Raw genomic sequence first — 19,824 nt, forward strand, 5'->3', positions numbered from 1 at the left:
GTTCTTCCTGAATCCCTTGGTGGGTCTGCTGGGAAATTCCCCGTTTTTTCGAGGAAGCTCTCTCTCCTTCTCCTCTGAGTGTCTGTGGGCTTTCCCCCCTTCCTGCCCTGTTGATTTGCGCTTCCTCGTGTCTTGAGCAATCATCCCGGGCTTCCTCCTTGTTCTTAGTCTTTCCTGAATCTCAGCATTTGGCTCTCATATTCTACTGTCTAACTAATCCTTGGTCCTCACGGCCCCGCAGAGCACCCCGGCTGCCTGCACCTCCAGGCCCACCCCTCCACGCAGCAGCTCCTCCTCTGTGCTGGCCCAGAGCCCCAGGGTCAGAAGTCAGCCACCACCCGCTCCACTCCAGGTTGTCTACAAGCCCCGGTGTGTTCTGCAGAGAAACAGGACCCACAGGATATGGTCTAGATGCCTGCAGGGAGATCTATTCTAGGGACAAGCTCCCCAGTCTGCTCGCTGGGCCCGGGGGAGTGGGGGTGTGACTCAGCCCGAGTTCAAAGGCCTGGGAACCCAGGGCTGCGCGGGACCTGGGGGCACAGGTGTCTGTGGGTGGGGGAGGGAGGACACGGCTTCGGCCGGCCGAGAGACCCCCCCCAACCTTGTGCTCTACTTGGGCCCTCGCTGCTGCTCTCTCTCAAATGCCCCCCAGACACACCAGGAACGAGGTTCTTCCGGCTCTCTGGGTGCCCTGAGCTCAGGCAAATGGCCAGCCTGGGGCACGGCCGAGCCCCCAGCCCCCAGCCGAGGGGCTGCAGCTCCCCTCACAGGCCAGGCTGCCCGAGGCCCCTGCTCCTGAGGGGACCCCAGGTTTCTGGAGCAGGCCAGGGAGTGGGCGGCTGAGGGCAGGGCCCTCGGGCGTGTGAGCAGAGGCCAGCCGGGACTCGGGAACGGTGAGGACGGCTCAGCCCGGCTGAGAGCTGGTGCTGCGCCTGGGGGTGCAGGGACAAGCTCTCTGGGTGAGGGTGCCCCCCGGAGTCCAGGCACCGAGCCCTGAGCACAGAAACTCCCAGGTTCCTCCCAGCCCCCAGCAGTGCTCTGCCAAGAGAGCAGCCTGTGGTCCCTCAGGGGCCCCGGCTGGGTCTACCTCACCAGGGGCACCCGTTTCAGGACTAGGGGAGGGGAAGGCCCTCCATGGCCAGCCAGCAGCCACCACGGGGCAGGGGGTGGGATGGGGGCAGCGGCCCTTGCCACTCCGCTGGGCCTGGGGGGTGGGGCTGGAGAACAGGGCGGTGGCCGCAGGCAGCTCTGGCTGAGCCCCAACCTCGGTGCAGAGTGGGTCAGTGCCCGGCCGGCCCGGCACAGTCCGTCTCCACCACCCACCTGCCCCCCAGGACCAGAGCATGGCTGGGCCGTCTCCCAGCGTGGGTGGCTGGGCCACGGCTGTGCCCGCCAGACCAGGACGGGCGGACACGTGTTCCAGGGTGGCCGTCCAGCTGGGCACAGGTTGTCCTTAGCTCCGGTGCTGGATGTGATGCCCCCAGGCCCGGCTGTAGCTCCCAGCTGCTGTCCTGGCCCACGAGACCCAGATGTCTAGGATGGCGTGCTGACTGCTCAGACTGTGGGGTCAGGGGTGGGGGCAGCAGAGTGTCAAGAAGCCAGGCCAGGGACCCTAGCACAAACTGGCGGTCTCAGCAGGGGCCCGGCCCCACCCCATCTGGGATCAGAACCCAGAACGGGGCAGGCTGGGCAGAGGGACCCACGGCCCCCCACCAGGGCAGCCGCCGCCCAGGCCTCTCAGGAAAGGAGTCTGGGGCCCCAGTGGGTGGCATCATCCTGCTGGGAGCGTGCAGAGCCAGGCCCTGGGCCCCAGCCAGCTCCAGGGCTTCCATCTCCCCGGGGCCCCAGCGGGCCTCTCCAGATCTGTCCTGGGCACAAGCTGAGGCGGATGGGGTGAGAGGGCACCCGGCCTGAGGGTCCTGGAGCTGCCAGGATGGAGGGAAGAGGGTGAGAGCAGGCAGATGGGACCCGTGGAGCCCTGGGGAGGCGGGAACATCTCCATGCCTCCTTACATAGGAAGAGACCGCGGCTCAGGGAGGCCAGGGTCGGCCTGTCCTGTCAACCCTGGGGAGCCTCTGGCCCTGGTCGGTGCCTCAGGGCAGCCCCAGCACGGGCTCCGTCGGCTGAGAGGGTCCCCGGCTCTGGGATGCCCGGGCGGGGTGGACGGGGCTCCCGGGACCCGGCCCAGCCCCAGCCCCCACGGTTTCAAAGGTGACGTTCCCCACCTTGGCCCAGCGGGCAGCTCCTTCAGGGAGGACCATGCCTGATTCAGGACGACCTCGACCATCTTCAAGCTCAAGGATGACCTTCACTTTCCCATCACTGCTCTCTGCTTGGGGGAGGCTGGATGTCAAGGGCCCCTGCTGGGAGGCAGGGCAACCTAGGGTGACCCCCGTACAGACAGGTGGGAAGGCCGACAGCGCCCGGTGGGGAGGAGCCAGGCAGGTGCAGCCGGAGCTTGGCGGGGGGAGGAGGCGCCCGGGCGGGGGCTGGTGGTAGACGGGTGGGTCCAGTGACACGGGGACTTCACCCAGGGCACCCCGACTTCACTCAGGGCACCCCAACTTCACCCAGGGCACCCCGACTTCACTCAGGGCACCCCAACTTCACCCAGGGCACCCCGACTTCACCCAGGACACCCCAACTTCACCCAGGGCACCCTGACTTCATCCAGGACACCCAGACTTCACCAAGGACACCCCGACTTCACCCAGGACACCCTGACTTCACCCAGGGCACCCTGACCTCACCCACGATACCCCAACTTCAAGACAGCCTGACTTCACCCAGGACACCCTGACTTCATCCATGGTACCCCAATTTCATCCAGGACACCCCGACTTCAGTACCCAAGAGGCTTGCCACCCTGACTTCACCAAGGACACCCCAACTTCACCCAGGGCACGCCGACTTCATCCAGGACACCCCGACTTCAGCACCCACCAGGCACCCCCGAGGGTTGTGGCCCCTTGGGAAACATGTGGGCACAGGATCCTTCCTGAGGCACCCCAGACTCCCCACCCCGCTCACCCAGCCTCACGCCGTCCCCAAAGCCCCTCCATCCGGGAGACTCACCCGCTTCCCTCCACCTACCTCTCCCCACCGGGCCCCACCCTGCAAGCACTGAGTCCATATCCTGTCCCTGGGGGCCTGGAAGGTGGGTCCCCCACCCAGGAAGGACCCAGAGCTGCTCCCCAGGTCACAGGGCAGCCAGGGGAGGCCTGAGGGGCACCCAGAGGTGAGCCATGGTGAGCAGCCTCACTGGCAGGAGGAGGCAGATGGGAGGCACGGTCAGTCAGCATCAGCCAGGCCCTCTGTGTGGAGGTCAAGGCAGGTCCCCGAGAGCAGAAGGCAGGCTCTGGAGGGAAGGTCCTCCCAGGGCTCACCTCTCCTGCTCACAGGACCGATGGAAGAGCTGAACAAACTTGAGGGGGAAATTCATCAGGTTTGTCCGGAGCCTGGGCATCACCTGTGACCACGTTGCCTTCCTGCCCAAACCCTGGCCCAGGAGGCCGAGGTGGGCAGGGTGGGGGCCCAAGAGCCCCAGGGGGCCGAGGCGCTCGGGTGGGGTGGGGTCCTTTGGGGAGGGAACGACGCTGGACCCCAGGCCCCTGTGTCCTGGCCCAGGCCCCCTGGTAAGGAGTTCATCAGGACCCAGGCAGCTAGACTGGGTGCAGCGGCTCCGGAAAAGGGTCCAGGGCAGGACTGGGGCCCCTGGAGGCCCCAGAGTGGAGCACAGAAGGTCCTGAACAGCAGCCAGGAAAGGGCACCTGGGGGCGGCCTGGGGCAGGGGGCTGGGGGAGGGGACTGAGGGAGGGGACTGGGGAGGGGACAGGGGAGGGGGCTGGGGGAGGGGGCTGGAGCAGGGGGCTGGGGGAGGGGACTGGGGGAGGGGACTGAGGGAGGGGAGGGGACTGGGGCAGGGGGCTGGGGGAGGGGACAGGGGGAGTGGGCTGGGGGAGGGGACTGGAGCAGGGGGCTGGGGGAGGGGACTTGGGTGGAGGAGGACAGGGCAGGGGAGGGTCACCCCGAGGGCAGAGAGGACTTGACTCACGGGGCCATCTGTGTGACTGGAGGAGGGAGGGCACAGGCCCAGGGGACATGTGCTGGGGGGCTGGGCAGGGGGCATTCTCGAGATGAAAGGTTAAAGCTACAAATGCAAGATGAGCTTCAGGGTCTCAGAAGAAACACAGCAAGTGAGAGAGGGCCCGACCGGCCTCACTGAGCGCATCAGGGATCTGGGGCGGGCCGAGGAGCCCCAGGACGCCTGCCGAGCTGCCCCCAGATGCGGACGAGACCCCCGGAGCTCCCTCCCCACTCAGGTCCCTCTGCCCCGGGTCCCCCTCTCCACAGAGGCCCCTGCCCCCCAGGCTTCCCCTTCCCTCCAGGGTCTGTCTCCCCACCCCGTCTCTCCTGCCTCTGTTTCTGCGGGGCATCTGCTCCCAGATGGCCCAGGCCCGCCCCTCTCCTGAGACGCTGCACCCCGACTCTGAGCCGGCCCTGCCCTGGGCTGCCCTGCTGTCACCGCTGGTCACTGGTCGAGGCCCTGCCCGTGCCTTGTCCTTTGAAGCCATCGGTGCCCACACCCGCCCTCACCAGGAGTGAGCGCTTGGTGTGGGGAGGAGCGGGCAGGACCGCCCGACGGCCGATGCCGGGGTGGCCCTGGCCACAGGGCAAACTGCGGGGGCACCTGGAGCCCGAGCGTCCTATCTGCTGTTGTCCTGGCTTCCTTCTCTGGCCCTCACCCCATGGCTGGGCACGCTTCCGGCCATCCTGGGCTCTTGGGACCAGCAGAGCTGGGCCTCTCCTCACACACAGGCCACCGTCGCCAGCACCCAAAAGGAGCCTGGGGAGCGGGGAGCTGGGGGCGACCCAGACAGAGCCCAGCACCCCCCCAGGGGCCCCCCTGCTGCAGGCCCTGCTTGGGCGCTGGGCTCCCACCCCCGGGGCCCTGAGTGGCAGAAGCGCCCACCACAGGAGCGTGCCCAGCCCAGGGCCTCGGGCCCAGACCCAAGTGGCAGCCTTGTGGCTTCTGCGGGCACCAGGGGACCCTGTGCACCCTCACGCCAGCCTGACACGGTCAAGTTACAGAGGAATCCACAGACTCCCCTGAGGCCCTGGAGGCGCAAGACCCCACGAGCAGTCTCAGCTTCAGGGCCCTTTCAGGGGTGCAGCGCATGCCCAGGGAACGTGGTGACCACAGGCCCCGCCTTCCCAAAGACCACCCACGCGGCCTTCCGAAGGGGAGGAGACAAGTTTAGCTCCGACCACCCTCCACCAGGCAGGATGCTTCTGGAAGCCCCAACACTGAGTGTCATGGCTCAGGGAGGCCAGGACAGGTGGTGGTGTGAACGGCAGGCCACTCTCCCGGAGCCCTGCCCACCCCTCCCTGGGGCAGAGCGCTGCAGCGCCTCGGCCTCCCTGGGGGTGGCGGAGCAGCCCTGGGCCCTGCTGGCCCGGAGCGTCCTCGGGCCCCCAGACCAGCCCTACCTCCCGGGCTGGGAAAGAAGATGCAGAGTGGACATGTGGTCATCACCGGGGTCAGCGAAGGCCAGCCCAGGGCACGGAGCGGACAGAGACACAGGCGGAGCCCGCCCAGGGGCGAGTGGACCCACGTGGTCTGGGCAGAAACTCAGAGATGGCCTCGCCTGGGGGCACCCCGAGTCTGAACTCGCCTCCTTAAGTCGCACAGCAGCTGTCCTCTGGGGCCTGGGTGGGCGCGGCGGAGTCCTGAGCCCCTTAGCTCGCCAGCCCTGGCGGTGCCCGGCTGCAGACCTAGGGCCCCCACTCCCTCCTTGAATGTGGCCACTCTGCGCCTCTCTCTACCTGGCTACCCCAGATCTATCCCAGGGCAGCCTTGGACATGGGACCCATCCAGGAGCCGGTGAAGGCTCAGGGAAAGGGGAGGAGGCCTTCAGGCATTTTCTGGAATGATCTTTCTAGCAGTTTCTGGGTGACCCAGGGTTCTGCCCCTCTTCCACTTAAAATCTCCGTGCTGGGGACCCCCTCGTGCTAGGAGCATCTCAGAAGTGGGCAGCCCCGAGGGCTGTAAGCCACCTGGAGGGTGGGGGGCTGGCCTGACGGGTGAGGTAGAGTCTGGGGTGTATGCCCCCTGCCCTCCAGCTCCCTCTGAGCCCCTTCCCGCAGGCTTAGTGGGGTGGGGGGGCTGCTGATGGCCGAGCAGCAAGCAGGTGTGGTCCACCAGGGCCCTGTGAGTCCCTGGGAGGTGGGTCAGCGAGGGGCCACTGGGTGTGGGGAGAGCCTGGGCTCTGAAGGGCCAGCCATGTCGGGGGGGCACTGCATGGAGACTGGGGCCCGTCACTGCCCCCAGGAGATCAAGTCTAGGCTTGTCTCCAACCCACCCAGCCAGAAGGAGGAGCATGGCACCTGTGACCTCCCAATGTCCAAGCCAACCCCTGGCACGCCTGCGGCCAGCGCCCACCCCCCAGGCAGATGCCCATCCCCCCTCACTCCCAGAACCCGGGCTCCACGGAAACCGCAGCCTCAGCTCTGCTTATTGCTGACCTGTGGCTCACGTGCCCGCGGGGCCCACGGACAGCCCGGGTCCAGTCACATCCAGAGCTACCGGATACTACGATGGGCCCGGAGGAGGGGACGAGCCTGAGGGGAGACCCGGGTCAGCCTCTGGAGGATCCCTTCTGATGCCAGGGCTGGGTGTGGGCTCCTGAGAGGCCAGCTCTGGCCTCCTGGGCTCAGAGCAGCCACCCTGCCTTCCGGGTCAGGGCCGTGTCCTCTCATCTGCCCCACCTGCCTGACCCTCGGAGAGCCAGCGAGAGCGCCTGGGCTCCCAGGGCTGGTGGCTGGACTTTCAGCTGGTGCCAGGAGGGGCCTTGCCTCCCTACGTCCCGTGCGCACCCCCCACCTGGAGGGCAGAGGAGGTCCAGCCTGCAGGGCTGACCACAGGCAGGCCAAGCTCAGAGCAGAGCCACGGGAGCATGACCGTGCCGGGGGAACCCTGGTGCCTGAGATGCCCCCAGCCGCCCCTCCCCGGCCACAGCCTTGCATGGCCCGCGGGCAGGAAGGGAGGGGAGAGACCACGCAGGCATCTCTGTGGGAGTCACAAGCGAGGGCCCCACCTCACCTGGACCTGGCAGAATCGAGTTATTGCCCCCAGGGGGGCTGGTGCGTGTGCCCCCCATCAACAGCTCCCTCAGGGGGCCACCTCTTCCTGCTGCGGGGCCCAGCAGCTCCCCTGGCACCCGCTTCCTGGGCCCTGAAATCGCGCCCTGGGTCCTCCGGAGCACAGCCAGGCCCAAGCCCCCACCCAACCGCACCCTGCTCAAGGTCCCGGCAGCCTGACTTCTGGGAGGACTGGGGAAGGGCCCCCCCGACCTCCACCCAGCCCTGCCCGCAGAAGTCCCCAGCGCTGCAAAGAGGCTCCTGGAACAGAGCTGCCCAGGTCCAACTATGATCCCCACGAGGCCCCACAGGCAGAGCACGCTGCCCTCCCAGGGAGCTGCCGGGAGACCAGCCCCGGCGGTGCCCACCCCATCCCTCTAGCCCAAGCTCACCCTGTCCCCGCCTCCCCAGCCCCAAGCCAGGCTGTCCAGAGGTGCTGGTAGGGGCAGGGTTGGGGGCGTACTGGGGGCTCCGCCCACCCCAGCACCTCTGCAGCCTGGCCTCTCTCTGGTGGGAAACGTGTTGGGAAGACAGACAGAGGCTCCTCGTCAGAAAGAGCTGCTCCTCCAGCCATCGGCCATCAGAGTGGCTGCCCCACAGCAGTCACTGAGTGGCCCAGAGTGGGGAGGCCACGCTGGGGGGCTCCGAAGGGCTGGTGGGGGCAGGAGGGTGGGGTGTGGACTGGGAGACAGGGAAGGTGGGGCTGGTCGGGCTTGGGGAGGGGTCAGTAGCGCGGAGCAGACTAGGGCTCAGAGGATCAGCCACTCGGGAGCAGGTGCGACAGGAAAGCGTTGAGATGGGGGGCCGGGAGAAGGTAGGGAAGCCCCCCACCGCCCCGGGGAGCAGCCCAAGGTGGAGGTCTGAGCAGGATCCAGCACTCAGGGCAGCACCCGCCAGGCCCCAAGGGAAGACCGGGCCCATCTGAGCAGAGGGGGGCCTCCTGTGTCGTGCGCTGGGCAGGGGCTGGGCGGGGGGCCCCCCCAGCTGCAGCCCTGGCCGCTGTCGGGCGTGGTTCTCAGGGAGAAGCCTGCACAGGCAGATGGGGAGCCCAGCCTCCTGGCCAGGAAGGGCTGAGCCCTGGCCGCCCGCCCCGCGGGGCCCTGGAGGGCGGTGTGCAATGGGCACGGTGGCCACCAACAGCCCGCTTTCCGAGCTGTTCCACTGGCAGCACTCAGAGACTCCCCTCTAGGGGCCTCAGGAGTCCTCAGCCCACCCCCTGGAGGCCCGGGGGAAGGGCGGCCACCCCCGCCCAGACCCCTGGAGGCCTGGGGTCTTGCTGAACACGGCCCGTGCAGAAGGGGTCTGAGGCCCAGTTCCTCACTCCACAGTGTGGACGAACCAGCCCAGCCACCCAACTCCGTCTGGGCCACAGGGAGACCGAGGGGCCGATGCAGTTCCTGCTCCTCCAGACCCCCAGGCCTCATCCAGGCCACAGTCAGCCGCAGTGGCCAGTCTGGGAGCAGGGGAGGAAGGGACGTGGTGTCCGTGGCCAGAAGAGGGAGGCGGATGTACTCCCTAACCCTGGGCCTGGAGGTGGGCGCCCAGGGTCCCCGGAGCCTCCCTGCTCCCTAGAGGGGCACCTTGGGGACCCTGCCCGAGGGCCCCTCCTGTGGGGGGCGGGGCCTGCCCACCAGGGACCTGCGGGCCCTGGTCCGTGATCCTCGCGTCCTGGGCCGCCTCCTCCGGCACGCTCTCTGCCCTCTACCTGCCTTAATCCCCTGCCTTGCTCTGCGACATGTTTACCGCTGGCGGAGGCGCTCTGGTCTTGGCGTGACCGGGGCTCGGCAGGCACACAGCTCAGCCCCGCGGACCCATGAGCCTCCCCACGGCCAAAGAGCCGCCGGGCTCAGTGATGAACAGCAGGAGACCGGGGCCCACACGGACGTCCCGGGCCTCCCTCCCACCCGCCTCTTCCTGGCCCTCTGCCGTCCTGAAAGGAGCCCCCCGCTCTGCCCCTGGGCCAGGCTGCAGCTTGGGGCAGCCCCAGGGCGGTGCAGGGCCCGGGACCTGCCCCCCAACTCCTGTCTGCTTCTGGCAGACTGTCCCCCCACGGCCTTAAGCATACGGAGGGGCGGGGTGCATGGGAGGCCAGGGCAGAGGCGGTGGGGGTCTCGGACCTGCCTGGGCCCACCTCACCTCGCCTCCACCTCCAGCCTCCTATGCCGGCGCCCCCAACACTGGCCTCTTCCTGGGACGGCCCCCGCCAGCCCTGGCACCAGTGAGGAGGCAGGAGGCCCTCTTTGTGGTGCCGACCCAAAACCCCGACTCTGTGCTCTGGGATCCTGGACCATCCGCCGGGGTGGGGCCCCCACAGCAGAGGTCTGGCCGGGCACCCTGCCCTCACTAGGACCCCTGTGGGCCTGGGGCCCGCCGTCCTGCCCCTGCGAGGTGGGTGGCAGGGCCCGCGCTGGCTCCATTCAGGGAGCTGACCTGGCCCACGCCTCCCCTTCCGCGTGGTTTCCGGACAGCCCTGGGTCTGGTCCAAAGCCAGAGGCCAGGCTGCCAAGTATCCAGCTTCCGGGCAGAAGGTGCCAAGCACCGGACAGGGGCTGCGTCCCGTGGTGGGCTGGGCCCGGGGGGTGCGCCAGCTCCTGTGCCCCCCAGCCACAGCCGTGTCCCCTGTTTCTGTACCGCGCTTGGGACCTCCTTCCCCAGCCTCACCGCCCCAGCCCCCACCCCAGGTGCGTGCACCCACCCACTCACTGCTGCTCAGAGCTGCTGACCCCACTCAGTCCTGTGCTCAGGCCCTGGCTAGTCGGGGTGGCCTTGGTCAGGACCAGAGGGACAGGGGACACTTGCCAGATTTGAACAGGGCCCAGGACCTGACGGGCTCAGAGACAGCCCGTCAACCCAGGGAGGCCTCTGGGGGAGGCGGCCCTCTCTGCAGTGTGGGGGAACTTCACGTCCTCTGGCCCCAGGGGAGGCACCAGCCTGGCACCCCAGGTAATAGGACAGGCCAGGTGGGGCCACTGCAGGTGTGGAGGTGTGCAGGTGTGCAGGTGTGGAGGTGTGCAGGTGTGGATGTGCAGGTGTGCAAGTGTGGAGCTGTGCAGGTGTGGAGCTGTGCAGGTGTGCAGGTGTGGAGGTGTGCAAGTGTGGAGGTGTGCAGGTGTGGAGGTGTGGATGTGTGCAGGTGTGGAGGTGTGCAAGTGTGGAGGTGTGCAGGTGTGGATGTGTGCAGGTGTGGAGGTGTGCAAGTGTGGAGGTGTGCAGGTGTGGAGGTGTGGATGTGTGCAGGTGTGGAGGTGTGCAAGTGTGCAGGTGTGCAGGTGTGGATGTGCAGGTGTGCAAGTGTGGAGCTGTGCGGGTGTGGAGCTGTGCAGGTGTGCAGGTGTGGATGTGTGCAGGTATGGAGGTGTGCACGTGTGGAGCTGTGCAGGTGTGGAGCTGTGCAGGTGTGCAAGTGTGAGGAATGGTCCTCTGCCCAAGGCTGTGGGCCCCAGGCTGGGAAGGATGCCCCGGGGTCCCCCAGCCAGACCCCGCCAGCTGGCTCCGGGAACGCTGTGTTGCAAACCAGGCCCTCGGGCTCCACTCTGGGGGGAGCTTTGGCTTCTCTCCTTTGGCCCAAGTTTCCCATCACCCCCTGGCCTGCTGGGCCTTCCGGGACGAAACTCAGGCAGTGCAAACAGGGCCTTGTGTCGCCTCCCAGGGTTGCCAGGCTTGGACACAGAACAATGGCAGGGCTTGTGAGGGGAGTCAAGTGACCAGAGACCCCAGAGGCAGGGCAGCACCAAGGCACTTGCCCCCTGCCCCAACCAGGCTGCTGGAGTGGACCTTCCGAGGGTGGAGGAGGGACCCGCCATGCGGGGGCCTCTGCCCCCCCAGCTCGGCCCGGGGGGCAGGCCCAGGCCGTCCCAGTCAGTGCCTCTTACATAAGCAGCCCTGTTGGGGGCGAGGCCGCCGCTGGACTCCGCTGTCCTGTCACCCCCCCGCGTCACGAGCCTGCAGTGGGCTGTCCTTGGGCCTGGGCGGAGGCCAAGCCAGGCCCATAAATAGGGGTCTCCGGGCGGCCTCCCTGCCTCCCGCCCGCCTCTCTGCCTGTGCCGCCGGCCCGGTCCTGGGAGAATGGCCACTCCGAATAGGCTGTGGATGGGGCTGCTCCTGCTGGGGGTCCTGGGGGTCCTGCAGACCCCAGCCCCCGCCCAGGCCGCCCTGCAGCCCAACTTCGAAGAGGACAAGGTGAGGGAGGGCTCCCTGCCTGGTGCAGAGACAGGACGGTGCCCGTGGGGAGTGGGGTGCTCTCCCCGGGAAGGGGGAAGCAGAAGAGGAGGGCTGGACCGGCCGGAGGAGGCTGACCGGGAGAGGCCTCCCCAGGCGATTCACCGACAGAGAATAAGCCCTACAGAGAGGAGCCCGACGGGCAGGGACGCGCCTGTGAGCGGGAGCGCGCGCTCGCCACCCCTAACCCAACACGGTTAGCCCAACGAGCTCACGACGCCCAGGGCAAACAGGCACACTTTCCACACCTGGGCCGGGGACGCACCTCCGTGCGCGAGGGCGCAGATGACGGAGGAGCCGGGATGGCGCCAGGAATGGCGACGGACCGAGTGCGCCGCGGTGCGCGCCCCCTCCCCCCTGAACACGCGCGCAGAGGCCTGCGGGGGTTTGCTGGAGCACGTCGGAGCGGGTCTTCCAGCTCCGCGCCCCACGCCCGCATCCGACCCCGCTAGGGACGGCCCTGCGCCCTCTGCCGGCCGCCCCCTGCCCCCCTCCCCAGGCCGGCGGGAGCGGGGACCCCGCGGTGGGGGCGGGGCCCGGGTGAGCGGGCGGGGCCGCGCCGGAGCAGGGGTGCCGGGTGGCGTGCGGGCCGGGGTGGGTGCAGCCGGGCGGGCCGCCCACCCCCGGCGGGTCGGAGTGTCCCGGCCGACCGGCATGGGGTCCTGTCGCCGCAGTTTCTGGGGCGCTGGTTCACCTCCGGCCTTGCCTCCAACTCGAGCTGGTTCCTGGAGAAGAAGAAGGTGCTGTCCATGTGCAAGTCTGTGGTGGCCCCCGCGGCGGACGGCGGCCTCAACCTCACCTCTACCTTCCTCAGGTGGGCAGCGGGGCGGGCATCTGGGGCCCAGAGCTCCCGGCGCAGGGCCGCAATCTGGGGACACCCCCAGCACCTGACCCCTGACCCCAGGATGACCTGCCCACAGGAAAGACCAGTGTGAGACGCGGACCTTACTGCTGCGCCCCGCCGGCCCCCCAGGCTGCTACAGCTACACCAGCCCTCGTGAGTGTGGCCAGGAGCGACACTTGCTGGCCGGGACTCGGCAACCCTGCCTGGCAGTACAGGGGAGGGTGAGGGGGTGGCTGCCCCACCAGGGTCGGCCTGGGCCTGCCCAGCAGCCCCCCATGAAGGGCTCTCTCCAGCTGTCTGTGCCCCACGCTCCCCTCGCTCCTCTGGCAGCTCTGCACCCCAGGACTCGTGCCCTCCTGCCCATCCCTGCCTGGGATGACCTCCCCTGGCCGTCTCTCCTCCTCCCCAGAGGGCTGTGGCTGCGGGGTCTGTGGCTGTCCCACGCACCCCTGATTTTCTGAGGCCTTCTGGTCTGGGGACACTGGGCCCTGTGGGGCTGTCTCCCGGGTTTCCAGACTGGAGCAGCACCCACGAGGTGTCAGTGGCAGAGACAGACTACGAGACCTACGCCCTGCTCTACACAGAGGGTGTCCGAGGCCCGGGGCAGGACTTCCGCATGGCCACGCTCTACAGTACGTGTCCCACGCCGCGCCCTCCACCGGGCCTGGGGCTCCGCCCGCGGGGGTGTCTGGGGGCGCCCCGGGCTTGGGAGCAGGGGCAGAACGGGGATCCTCCAGACAAACGGAGGCCGAAGGCTGCTCCCCACTGCCCAGGCCGCTCCCAGAACCCCCGAGCCGAGGTCAAGGAACACTTCACCACCTTTGCCAAGAGCCTGGGCTTCACAGAGGAAGGCATTGTGTTCCTGCCGAAGACTGGTGAGCGCACTGATCTGAAGGGAGGGGATTAAGGTCAGATTAGAGGCAGACAGACTGTCTCCTGATCTGGGGGAGGCCGAGGGGTGCAGTCCGTCCGGCCAGACTGCCCACTGACCGGTGCTCGGCCTCCGGAGCGGGGGCGGTTTGGCCTCACACCGAGACCTTGGTCTGCAGCCCCTGGGCCAGGCCCAGCAAGATGCTCCTCAGGAAACACCGCCTCCCTGGATTCACCACATGCCCACCGTGTGCCAGGCCCTGGGTCGGCCCTGGGGATGCAAAGGTCCCAGCCTGGGAGGGGTGCGGGGCAGGCCCTAGAAACGGGGCCTGTGGACGGATGTCCGCATCGGGACACAGGGACAGCCACATGGGGCTCAGCACAGGCTCCCTGAAGCGCGCATGGCCTCCTTGCCAAGGCAGCCTGCTCTGGGCCCGGGGGGCACCAGGTCTTCCTTCCGGAGGGGTAGACAGAGCCTGGGGGAGGGGTGGGAGTGATGGGGGTGACAGTCAGCAGTTTAGGGGTCGACGAGATGCTCTCCACGCCCGCAGCAGGGGGTGGGCGGGGCGGGCCTGGGGCACTGACCACAGGCCTGGGCTTCTTTCTTGGCAGACAAGTGCATGGAGGAGCACCCATAGGTGAGTGGGGGGCTGGGGGCCACCTTCACCCAGCAGCCCCCTCACTCGTTCATTCAACACACGCTCACCAACAGCCTCCCTTCTGCCATGAGGGCTGGCCTCCGGCTGACAAGGGCTGCTTCGCGGAGGGGCCTCCGCTGGGGTTCAGCAAGGTCACTGGGAGCGGGCGGAGCGGGCGGCCGGGACAGGACTGGGGTGGGAAGACCAGGGGACGGCAGAGGAGGCCGGTGCCCTTTGCTGAGAGGCCTCAGTGGAAAGGCCCTCGCGACCTGAGACTGGAGGGGGCTGGGGTCCTGGGGTGGGGGGCCTGTGGCCAGCCCCACCCACAGGTCCCGCTGTCCTGCCCAGGTGAGTCTGCCTCTCAGGACCTGGCCCTTCTGCCCTGCTCAGCCGTTTCCTGCAACACCCGAGACCCCAGCCTGAGACCCCAGCCCCGGCCCCTCGCCATCCATGCCCCCCTCAGCCTTTATTCCCGCTCTGAAAATAAACTCTGAAGCAAGTCAGCACCTGCCTCCTGACTGTCTGTCTTGCAGTTGGGCCTGGCTCTGGCCAGCTCTCTGGGGAGCTGACCGCCCCCCTTTGCTTTGGGCCTGGGAGTCCCTTCATCCTCTGTGAAATCTCAGCGGCTGGCTCTGCGGGACGCCCTGAGAGGCAGGTAGGGGCACACTAGCTCGGCCCCTGACGGTGTGGGAGAGGCGGCTGGCCGGAAGCCTGGACAGCCCAGGGAAGCTATGTCCCCACCCACTCCACGCGGCCGGATCCCACCCACTGCAGCCCCTCCAGCCACCCCCTCAAGGTGCAGCTACAGCCGGCCGGTTCTGAGCAGGTGCCCACAGCCTGCCCCCACCCCGGCCAGGAGAGGCCCAGGCCCAGGGCAGCTCTGAAGGAGTGGGATTTGTGCCCTCAGACGGGGCAGAGAAAAGGGTTTGAGGGCACAGAGGGGAAGGAAGCTGGAGTGTCCATGCACCCCAGACAGGACAGACTGGCCGAGGGGGGCTGGAGACGGCCACCCCCCATCTCCTGGGGCCGCCTGAGAGCCCCCAGACCCCCGGCCTCTGGCCTGGGCCTCAAGGGCACAGCCCTGCCCACTCGCTGGCCCCTGGCACCCGAGCTAACCCGAGCCTTGCGCGAGGTCTCTCTCCCAGCCCGCCCTTCGCCTCCTGCTGCCCCCAGCTTCTCAGCCAGTGTAACCATTCTCAGGCCCCTGTCCTGGGCCCCCTGGCTCAAAAGGCATAGTGCCCACAGCAACCTGCCCACCAGGCCCTGTCCAGGCCCCCAGGTTGTGAGGGTCAGAGGTGAGTGTGAGATTTTGGAATGGCTTCCCGAGGCTCTGCCTGAGCCCAGGGCTGGAGGCCACATCCCACAGGGCCTGCCAGGCCTTTGCCTCCCCTTGCTCCGGGGCATCCGGCCCCCTCCCCAGGAAGGATGGGCGGGGTCTGGTGGGGGCCACTGGGCCAGGGTGCTCCAGGCAGGCAGGCCAGTGCTCCAGGGAGCAACCTGATCGGAGCCTATCACAGTGGGGTCTGTCCCAGGCGGCCAGGCCAGTGCTCCAGGGAGCAACCTGATCGGAGCCTATCATCAGAGGGGGCATGTCCCAGGCGGGCAGGCCAGCGCACCGGGGCGTCTCAGGGGCATAAAGGCACAGTGGGAGAGGCCACCCCAACCCTCCTGTCCTGCTCCTGAGCCCTGTGCCATCGACAACAGCCACCTTCCAGGATGCTGCAGACGCTGCTGATCAGCGGGACCCTCGCCCTACTCGCTGCAGCCCCAGGCCAGGCCCAGGTCCCCATCCAGGCTGACTTTGATGCCAGCCAGGTGCGCATGGACATGCCCGGGCTGGCAGCCTCTGTCTGACTGCATTCTACCAGATAGGCCAGAGGGCTGGGGGAACCCAACCCAGCCCCCACTCTGGTTCAAGCTCAGCTCAAGGGGACCAAGCCCGCATCTGTCTGCCCAGCTGACTTGGGGCGGGGGGCTGCAGAGGAGAGTGGGCCCCTCAGCCCCTAGTCTGACTTCTGTCCCCACCACTTGCTGGGCCGCCAGCCAGATGAGTTGCAGCTGCCCCCCAAGTTCGACTCAGGTTTGACGTGGCAGCCAGGGCTGCCCCCAGCTCGCCCCGTCCCCCTGCAGTTCCAGGGCCCCTGGTACGTGGTTGGGGCGGTGTCAGATGACCAGAGCTTCCTGGATGCCAAGGACAACATGAAGATGCCCGTGGTCTTGGTGACCTCCTTGGCCAACGGCAACCTGGGCATCAAGTTTGGGTTCCCCACGTAAGTGATCCCAGGAGTCCCACCTTGGACTGGCTGGCCTTAGGCCTGGCCAGCATGGGGTCAGGTGGGAGCCAGGAGGAAGCAGGGGTACGCCCGACCCCAGAGCCAGGCCCGCCCATGCTAGGCTTCAGGGCTGTCGAAACAGCAGCCCCACTCACCTGCTCCTCAGAGGGGCCCCACCTGAGGGTGTGGGGGAGCCATGTCCGTGTGTGTGCGCGCGTATGCACGTGTGCCGGTGTCTCGAGGGGCGACGGGGAGACCCTACAGGCCCCCCGTCCCCTGGCTGTGTCCCTCTGCCCCAGGGTGTCTCCTCTCCTGTAAGTGAATCATAAAGCACCCATGTGATCAAGCGTTGATCTGATGGGAGACAGGTGGCCCTGGGGCAGTTGGCAGCAGCTAAGTGGCAGCTGTTTTTGTCACGGTCGGGCAGCGTCTTCAGGACACCCAGCAGGGCTGGGCGGTGGGCAGGGGCTGCAACTCAGGCCGCTGGGCTCCCCTTCCCAGGCCCGATGGCGGGTGCCAGGAGACAGACAGCACCTTCACCAAGGGGACCGTGGACGGGCAGTTCAGCAACGAGGGTGAGGCCTGCGTGTCGCGGGCAGTGCTGGTCGGGTGGGGGCAGTGGCAGGGCCAGCTCGCGGGGACCGTGGGGATGGGCAGGGGGCGTCCAGGCCGGCGCCCAGCTCAGCAGGCTCCCACGCGCCCCCAGCTATGGCCCAGACCGACATCAGGGTGGCTTTCACCGACTATAAGCACTTCGCCGTCATGTACTTCGAGACTCAGAAGGGGGGTGTAAAGAACATCTGGCTGCAGCTCTACGGTGGGTGACACGTGGTGGGAGACCCACCCACCTGAAGAGCCGCACTCACACCACCCTGGCCCCATCGCGGCCTTCCTCTGGGGTCACACGGGAGGTCTGGTCTGCGGTGTCCCCGTGTGCCTTCCCAGCCAGCCCCGACTGGGAGGCAGGTGAAACCAGCATCTCCCAGTGTCTCCCTGGGCCCCTCCCCAGCCCCGCCCCACCGCCCACTCCCCCTCCCAGCCCTGCCCCTCTGCTCACCGCGCCCCTGCTCTCAGCCCGGGCCCCAGAGCTGTTTCCTGAAGGAGCCCAGAGGATGCAGCAGCTGGCACCCAAAGTGGGCCTGAACCCCAGCCAGGGCGTCCTGCTGCCCAAGTCAGGTGAGCACCATCTCTAGGCCGCCCAGCGCTGCAGGGGCAGAAGGACCTCCGACTTAGACTGGGGTTTAGGGGGTGCGGGAGGCCCCAAGGCTCACTCCTCGGGCGCTGGACGCACAACAGGAGGGCCAGGGAGGGAGGAGGGGATCACAGGCAGAGGAGGGGCTTGGCCCCTCGGCGGAGGGTCCGGGACCTCTGCCCCGGGGAGGTGGGGAGGGGGCGCCGGGCGTTTCCTCAGGATCCGCTCTCTTCCACAGACCAGTGCGCGGAGGTCCTGGCCTAGGTGAGCGCGAGCCGGCCTGGACCACAGCCGCCCAGCGCCCGGCAGACTCGGGAGGCCCCGCCCACACATCACGGATGCCCCGCCCACCCTGGAGGCCCTGCCCACCCTGGGCAGGGCGGGGCGGGAGGGGCGCGAGCCCCACCCCAGCGGGGACCCAGCGCAGGAGCTGGAGCCGGGCGGGGTTGGCGGTGCCCGCGGCCCAGCCCTCCTCGAGGAGCGGCTGCCTCTCCATCCCACCCCCAGCACAATAAAGAGTCTCCACAAGCCGGCGCCGCGCCTTTCTTGGACGTAGCGGCAGAGGGGCCGGGTGGGCCGCGGCGGGGGCGCCCCGCGAGAGGGGCCGCCTGAGAGGAACAGTGTGCGGCTCGGGCTCCATCCCCACCGGGGCGCGCTCCGCAGCTGGTTCCGGGGGCCTGGAGGGACAGGGCAGGACACTTGCCCGGCAGCCCAGCCCACCGCCTGGGCAGAAGTTAGGCCCGAGAGAGGTGGCTCCTTTGGTGGCCGGACAAGGCGTCTCAGTGGCTTCCTTGAGTCCCCCTCGGACCCCAGGCGCCAGGCCAGGGGTGCAGACCTGCAGCTGCCCGAGAACGAGACCCCCGACCCACGCCCGGTAGGCACCTGGGCTCCTCGGGCCCCGGGTCCCCCCCACCGGGTCCCCCACACCACAGCCCGGAGGGTCGCCCACACCACAGCCCCGGGGGTCCCCCCACACCACAGCCCGGAGGGTCGCCCACACCACAGCCCCGGGGGTCCCCCCACACCACAGCCGGGGGTCCCCCACACTACAGTCCGAGGGGTCCCCCACACCACAGCCTGGGGGCGCCCCACACCACAGCCGGGGGGTCCCCCACACCACAGTCCGAGGTCCCCCACACCACAGTCCGGGGGGTCCCCCAAACCACAGCCTGGGGGCGCCCCACACCACAGCCGGGGGGCCTCCCACACTACAGTCCAAGGTCCCCCACACCACAGCCCAGGGGGTCCCCCACACCACGGCTCTGGGGGGTCCCTCACACCACAGCCCGGAGGGTCGCCCACACCACAGCCCCGGGGATCCCCCACACTACAGTCCAAGGTCCCCCACACCACAGCCCGGGGGGTCCCCTACACCACAGCCCGGGGGTCTCCCCACACCACAGCCGGGGGATCCCCCACACTACAGTCCGAGGTCCCCCACACCACAGCCGGGGGTCCCCCACACCACAGCCCGGGGAGTGCCTGCACCGCATCCATCCTAGCCTGCCCTCCAGCACCCCACCTCCCTGACGCCTGCCCACAGATCTCTGTCCTGCCGTTATGTTTATGAGGGAAATAATGCTGTCCTTTCACGGCTGGCCCTGAATCATTTCAGGGTAAAACGGCATGACATCTGTAATGTAACTCGTTCAGAAAACAATCGCGCAAGATGTAAATGTGTCAGAGGTTGAGCGTGGTCCCCGGGTAACAGCTTGCTATGCTACTCTTTCTGCTCTTCAGCTGACTAGATGTTTTTCAGTAGAAACACAGCCCTGTCCTACCAGACTAGTGTTCTCCACCTGGGCCCTTCCCGCCAGCACGGTCACTGGGAGGACGAGCCCCCACGTCCAGGGGTCCCAGACAGCCCCTCACCCCTGCACACCTGGCCCCCACCAGTGCCACTGCTGCCTGGCCGGCCTGCCAGGCTCTGGCCCGCTGTGGGCACCACAGGGGCGGGACCTGTCCCGTCTGCCCCTGCCCCCAGCCTGACACCTGTCCCGCAGAGACGGGCAGTAGGTGGGAAGGCGCAGAGAGCCAGGCCCTCCCACCAGAGATGCCAGCTGCCCACGAGACAGGCATCTACGGAGGGACTGACGATGAACCAGTTTCTATTCAGCGTGCCCTCCGCCAGCTCCCCTGGTCGAGACGCACAGCTTGTGGGAACTTAGCTCTGCAGCCAGGGAGCACACCCAGGGCCCCGGCGGTGAAAGCGACAGGTCCTAACCGCTGGGCCGCCAGGGAATTCCCAGTTGATCGGCTGGATCGTTGGTTGGCATTCGGCTTCCACACAGACTGAGAAGACGGCCTGGAAATCGCCTACGAGCGGGGACTCACTGTGGGGCGGGCTGGGGGGCCGCCTCTCCAGCAGGCTCTCGACCCCTGCCTTCCCCGCTCACTGTCCCCTCCAGGGTCCCCGGGAAGGGTCTGGCGTGAGGAGATGCAGCCTGCGCTCACGGCCTTCTGGACCCAGGAAGGGCCACGCCCCTGGCGCCTGCCGATGGGCCCAGTCCTGCACGTCCCGCTCTGGCCACAAGGGGGCAGCCCTCAGCCATCTGCCCACCCGTGCCAAGGCTGCAGGTGTCACGGTCAGCGCGCCACTCCTCAGCCCACAACTGGCCCGTGGGTCCCCTCAAGAGAGTAAAGGCCAAA

General features: G+C 68.2%; 2 protein-coding genes across 2 annotated transcripts; both read left to right on the top strand.

Annotated features, from left to right (window-relative positions):
- Nucleotides 1-11,136: 11,136 nt before the first annotated feature.
- On the top strand, nucleotides 11,137-14,213 carry PTGDS (prostaglandin D2 synthase). Its single transcript, XM_019971157.2, has 7 exons — nucleotides 11,137-11,319; nucleotides 12,033-12,172; nucleotides 12,279-12,355; nucleotides 12,718-12,834; nucleotides 12,976-13,077; nucleotides 13,685-13,710; nucleotides 14,059-14,213. The coding sequence occupies exons 1-6, from the start codon at nucleotides 11,206-11,208 to the stop codon at nucleotides 13,708-13,710; spliced, it is 576 nt and encodes a 191-aa protein (XP_019826716.1). The 5' UTR covers nucleotides 11,137-11,205; the 3' UTR covers nucleotides 14,059-14,213.
- Nucleotides 14,214-14,289: 76 nt separating this feature from the next.
- LCNL1 (lipocalin like 1) lies at nucleotides 14,290-17,703 on the top strand. The gene is made up of 7 exons (XM_070799696.1): nucleotides 14,290-14,365; nucleotides 15,415-15,525; nucleotides 15,841-15,980; nucleotides 16,485-16,558; nucleotides 16,690-16,800; nucleotides 17,058-17,159; nucleotides 17,414-17,703. The coding sequence occupies exons 2-7, from the start codon at nucleotides 15,427-15,429 to the stop codon at nucleotides 17,437-17,439; spliced, it is 552 nt and encodes a 183-aa protein (XP_070655797.1). The 5' UTR covers nucleotides 14,290-14,365; nucleotides 15,415-15,426; the 3' UTR covers nucleotides 17,440-17,703.
- Nucleotides 17,704-19,824: the final 2,121 nt, after the last annotated feature.

Source organism: Bos indicus, chromosome 11, assembly GCF_029378745.1.
Source record: "Bos indicus isolate NIAB-ARS_2022 breed Sahiwal x Tharparkar chromosome 11, NIAB-ARS_B.indTharparkar_mat_pri_1.0, whole genome shotgun sequence".
Classification (NCBI taxonomy): domain Eukaryota; kingdom Metazoa; phylum Chordata; class Mammalia; order Artiodactyla; family Bovidae; genus Bos; species Bos indicus.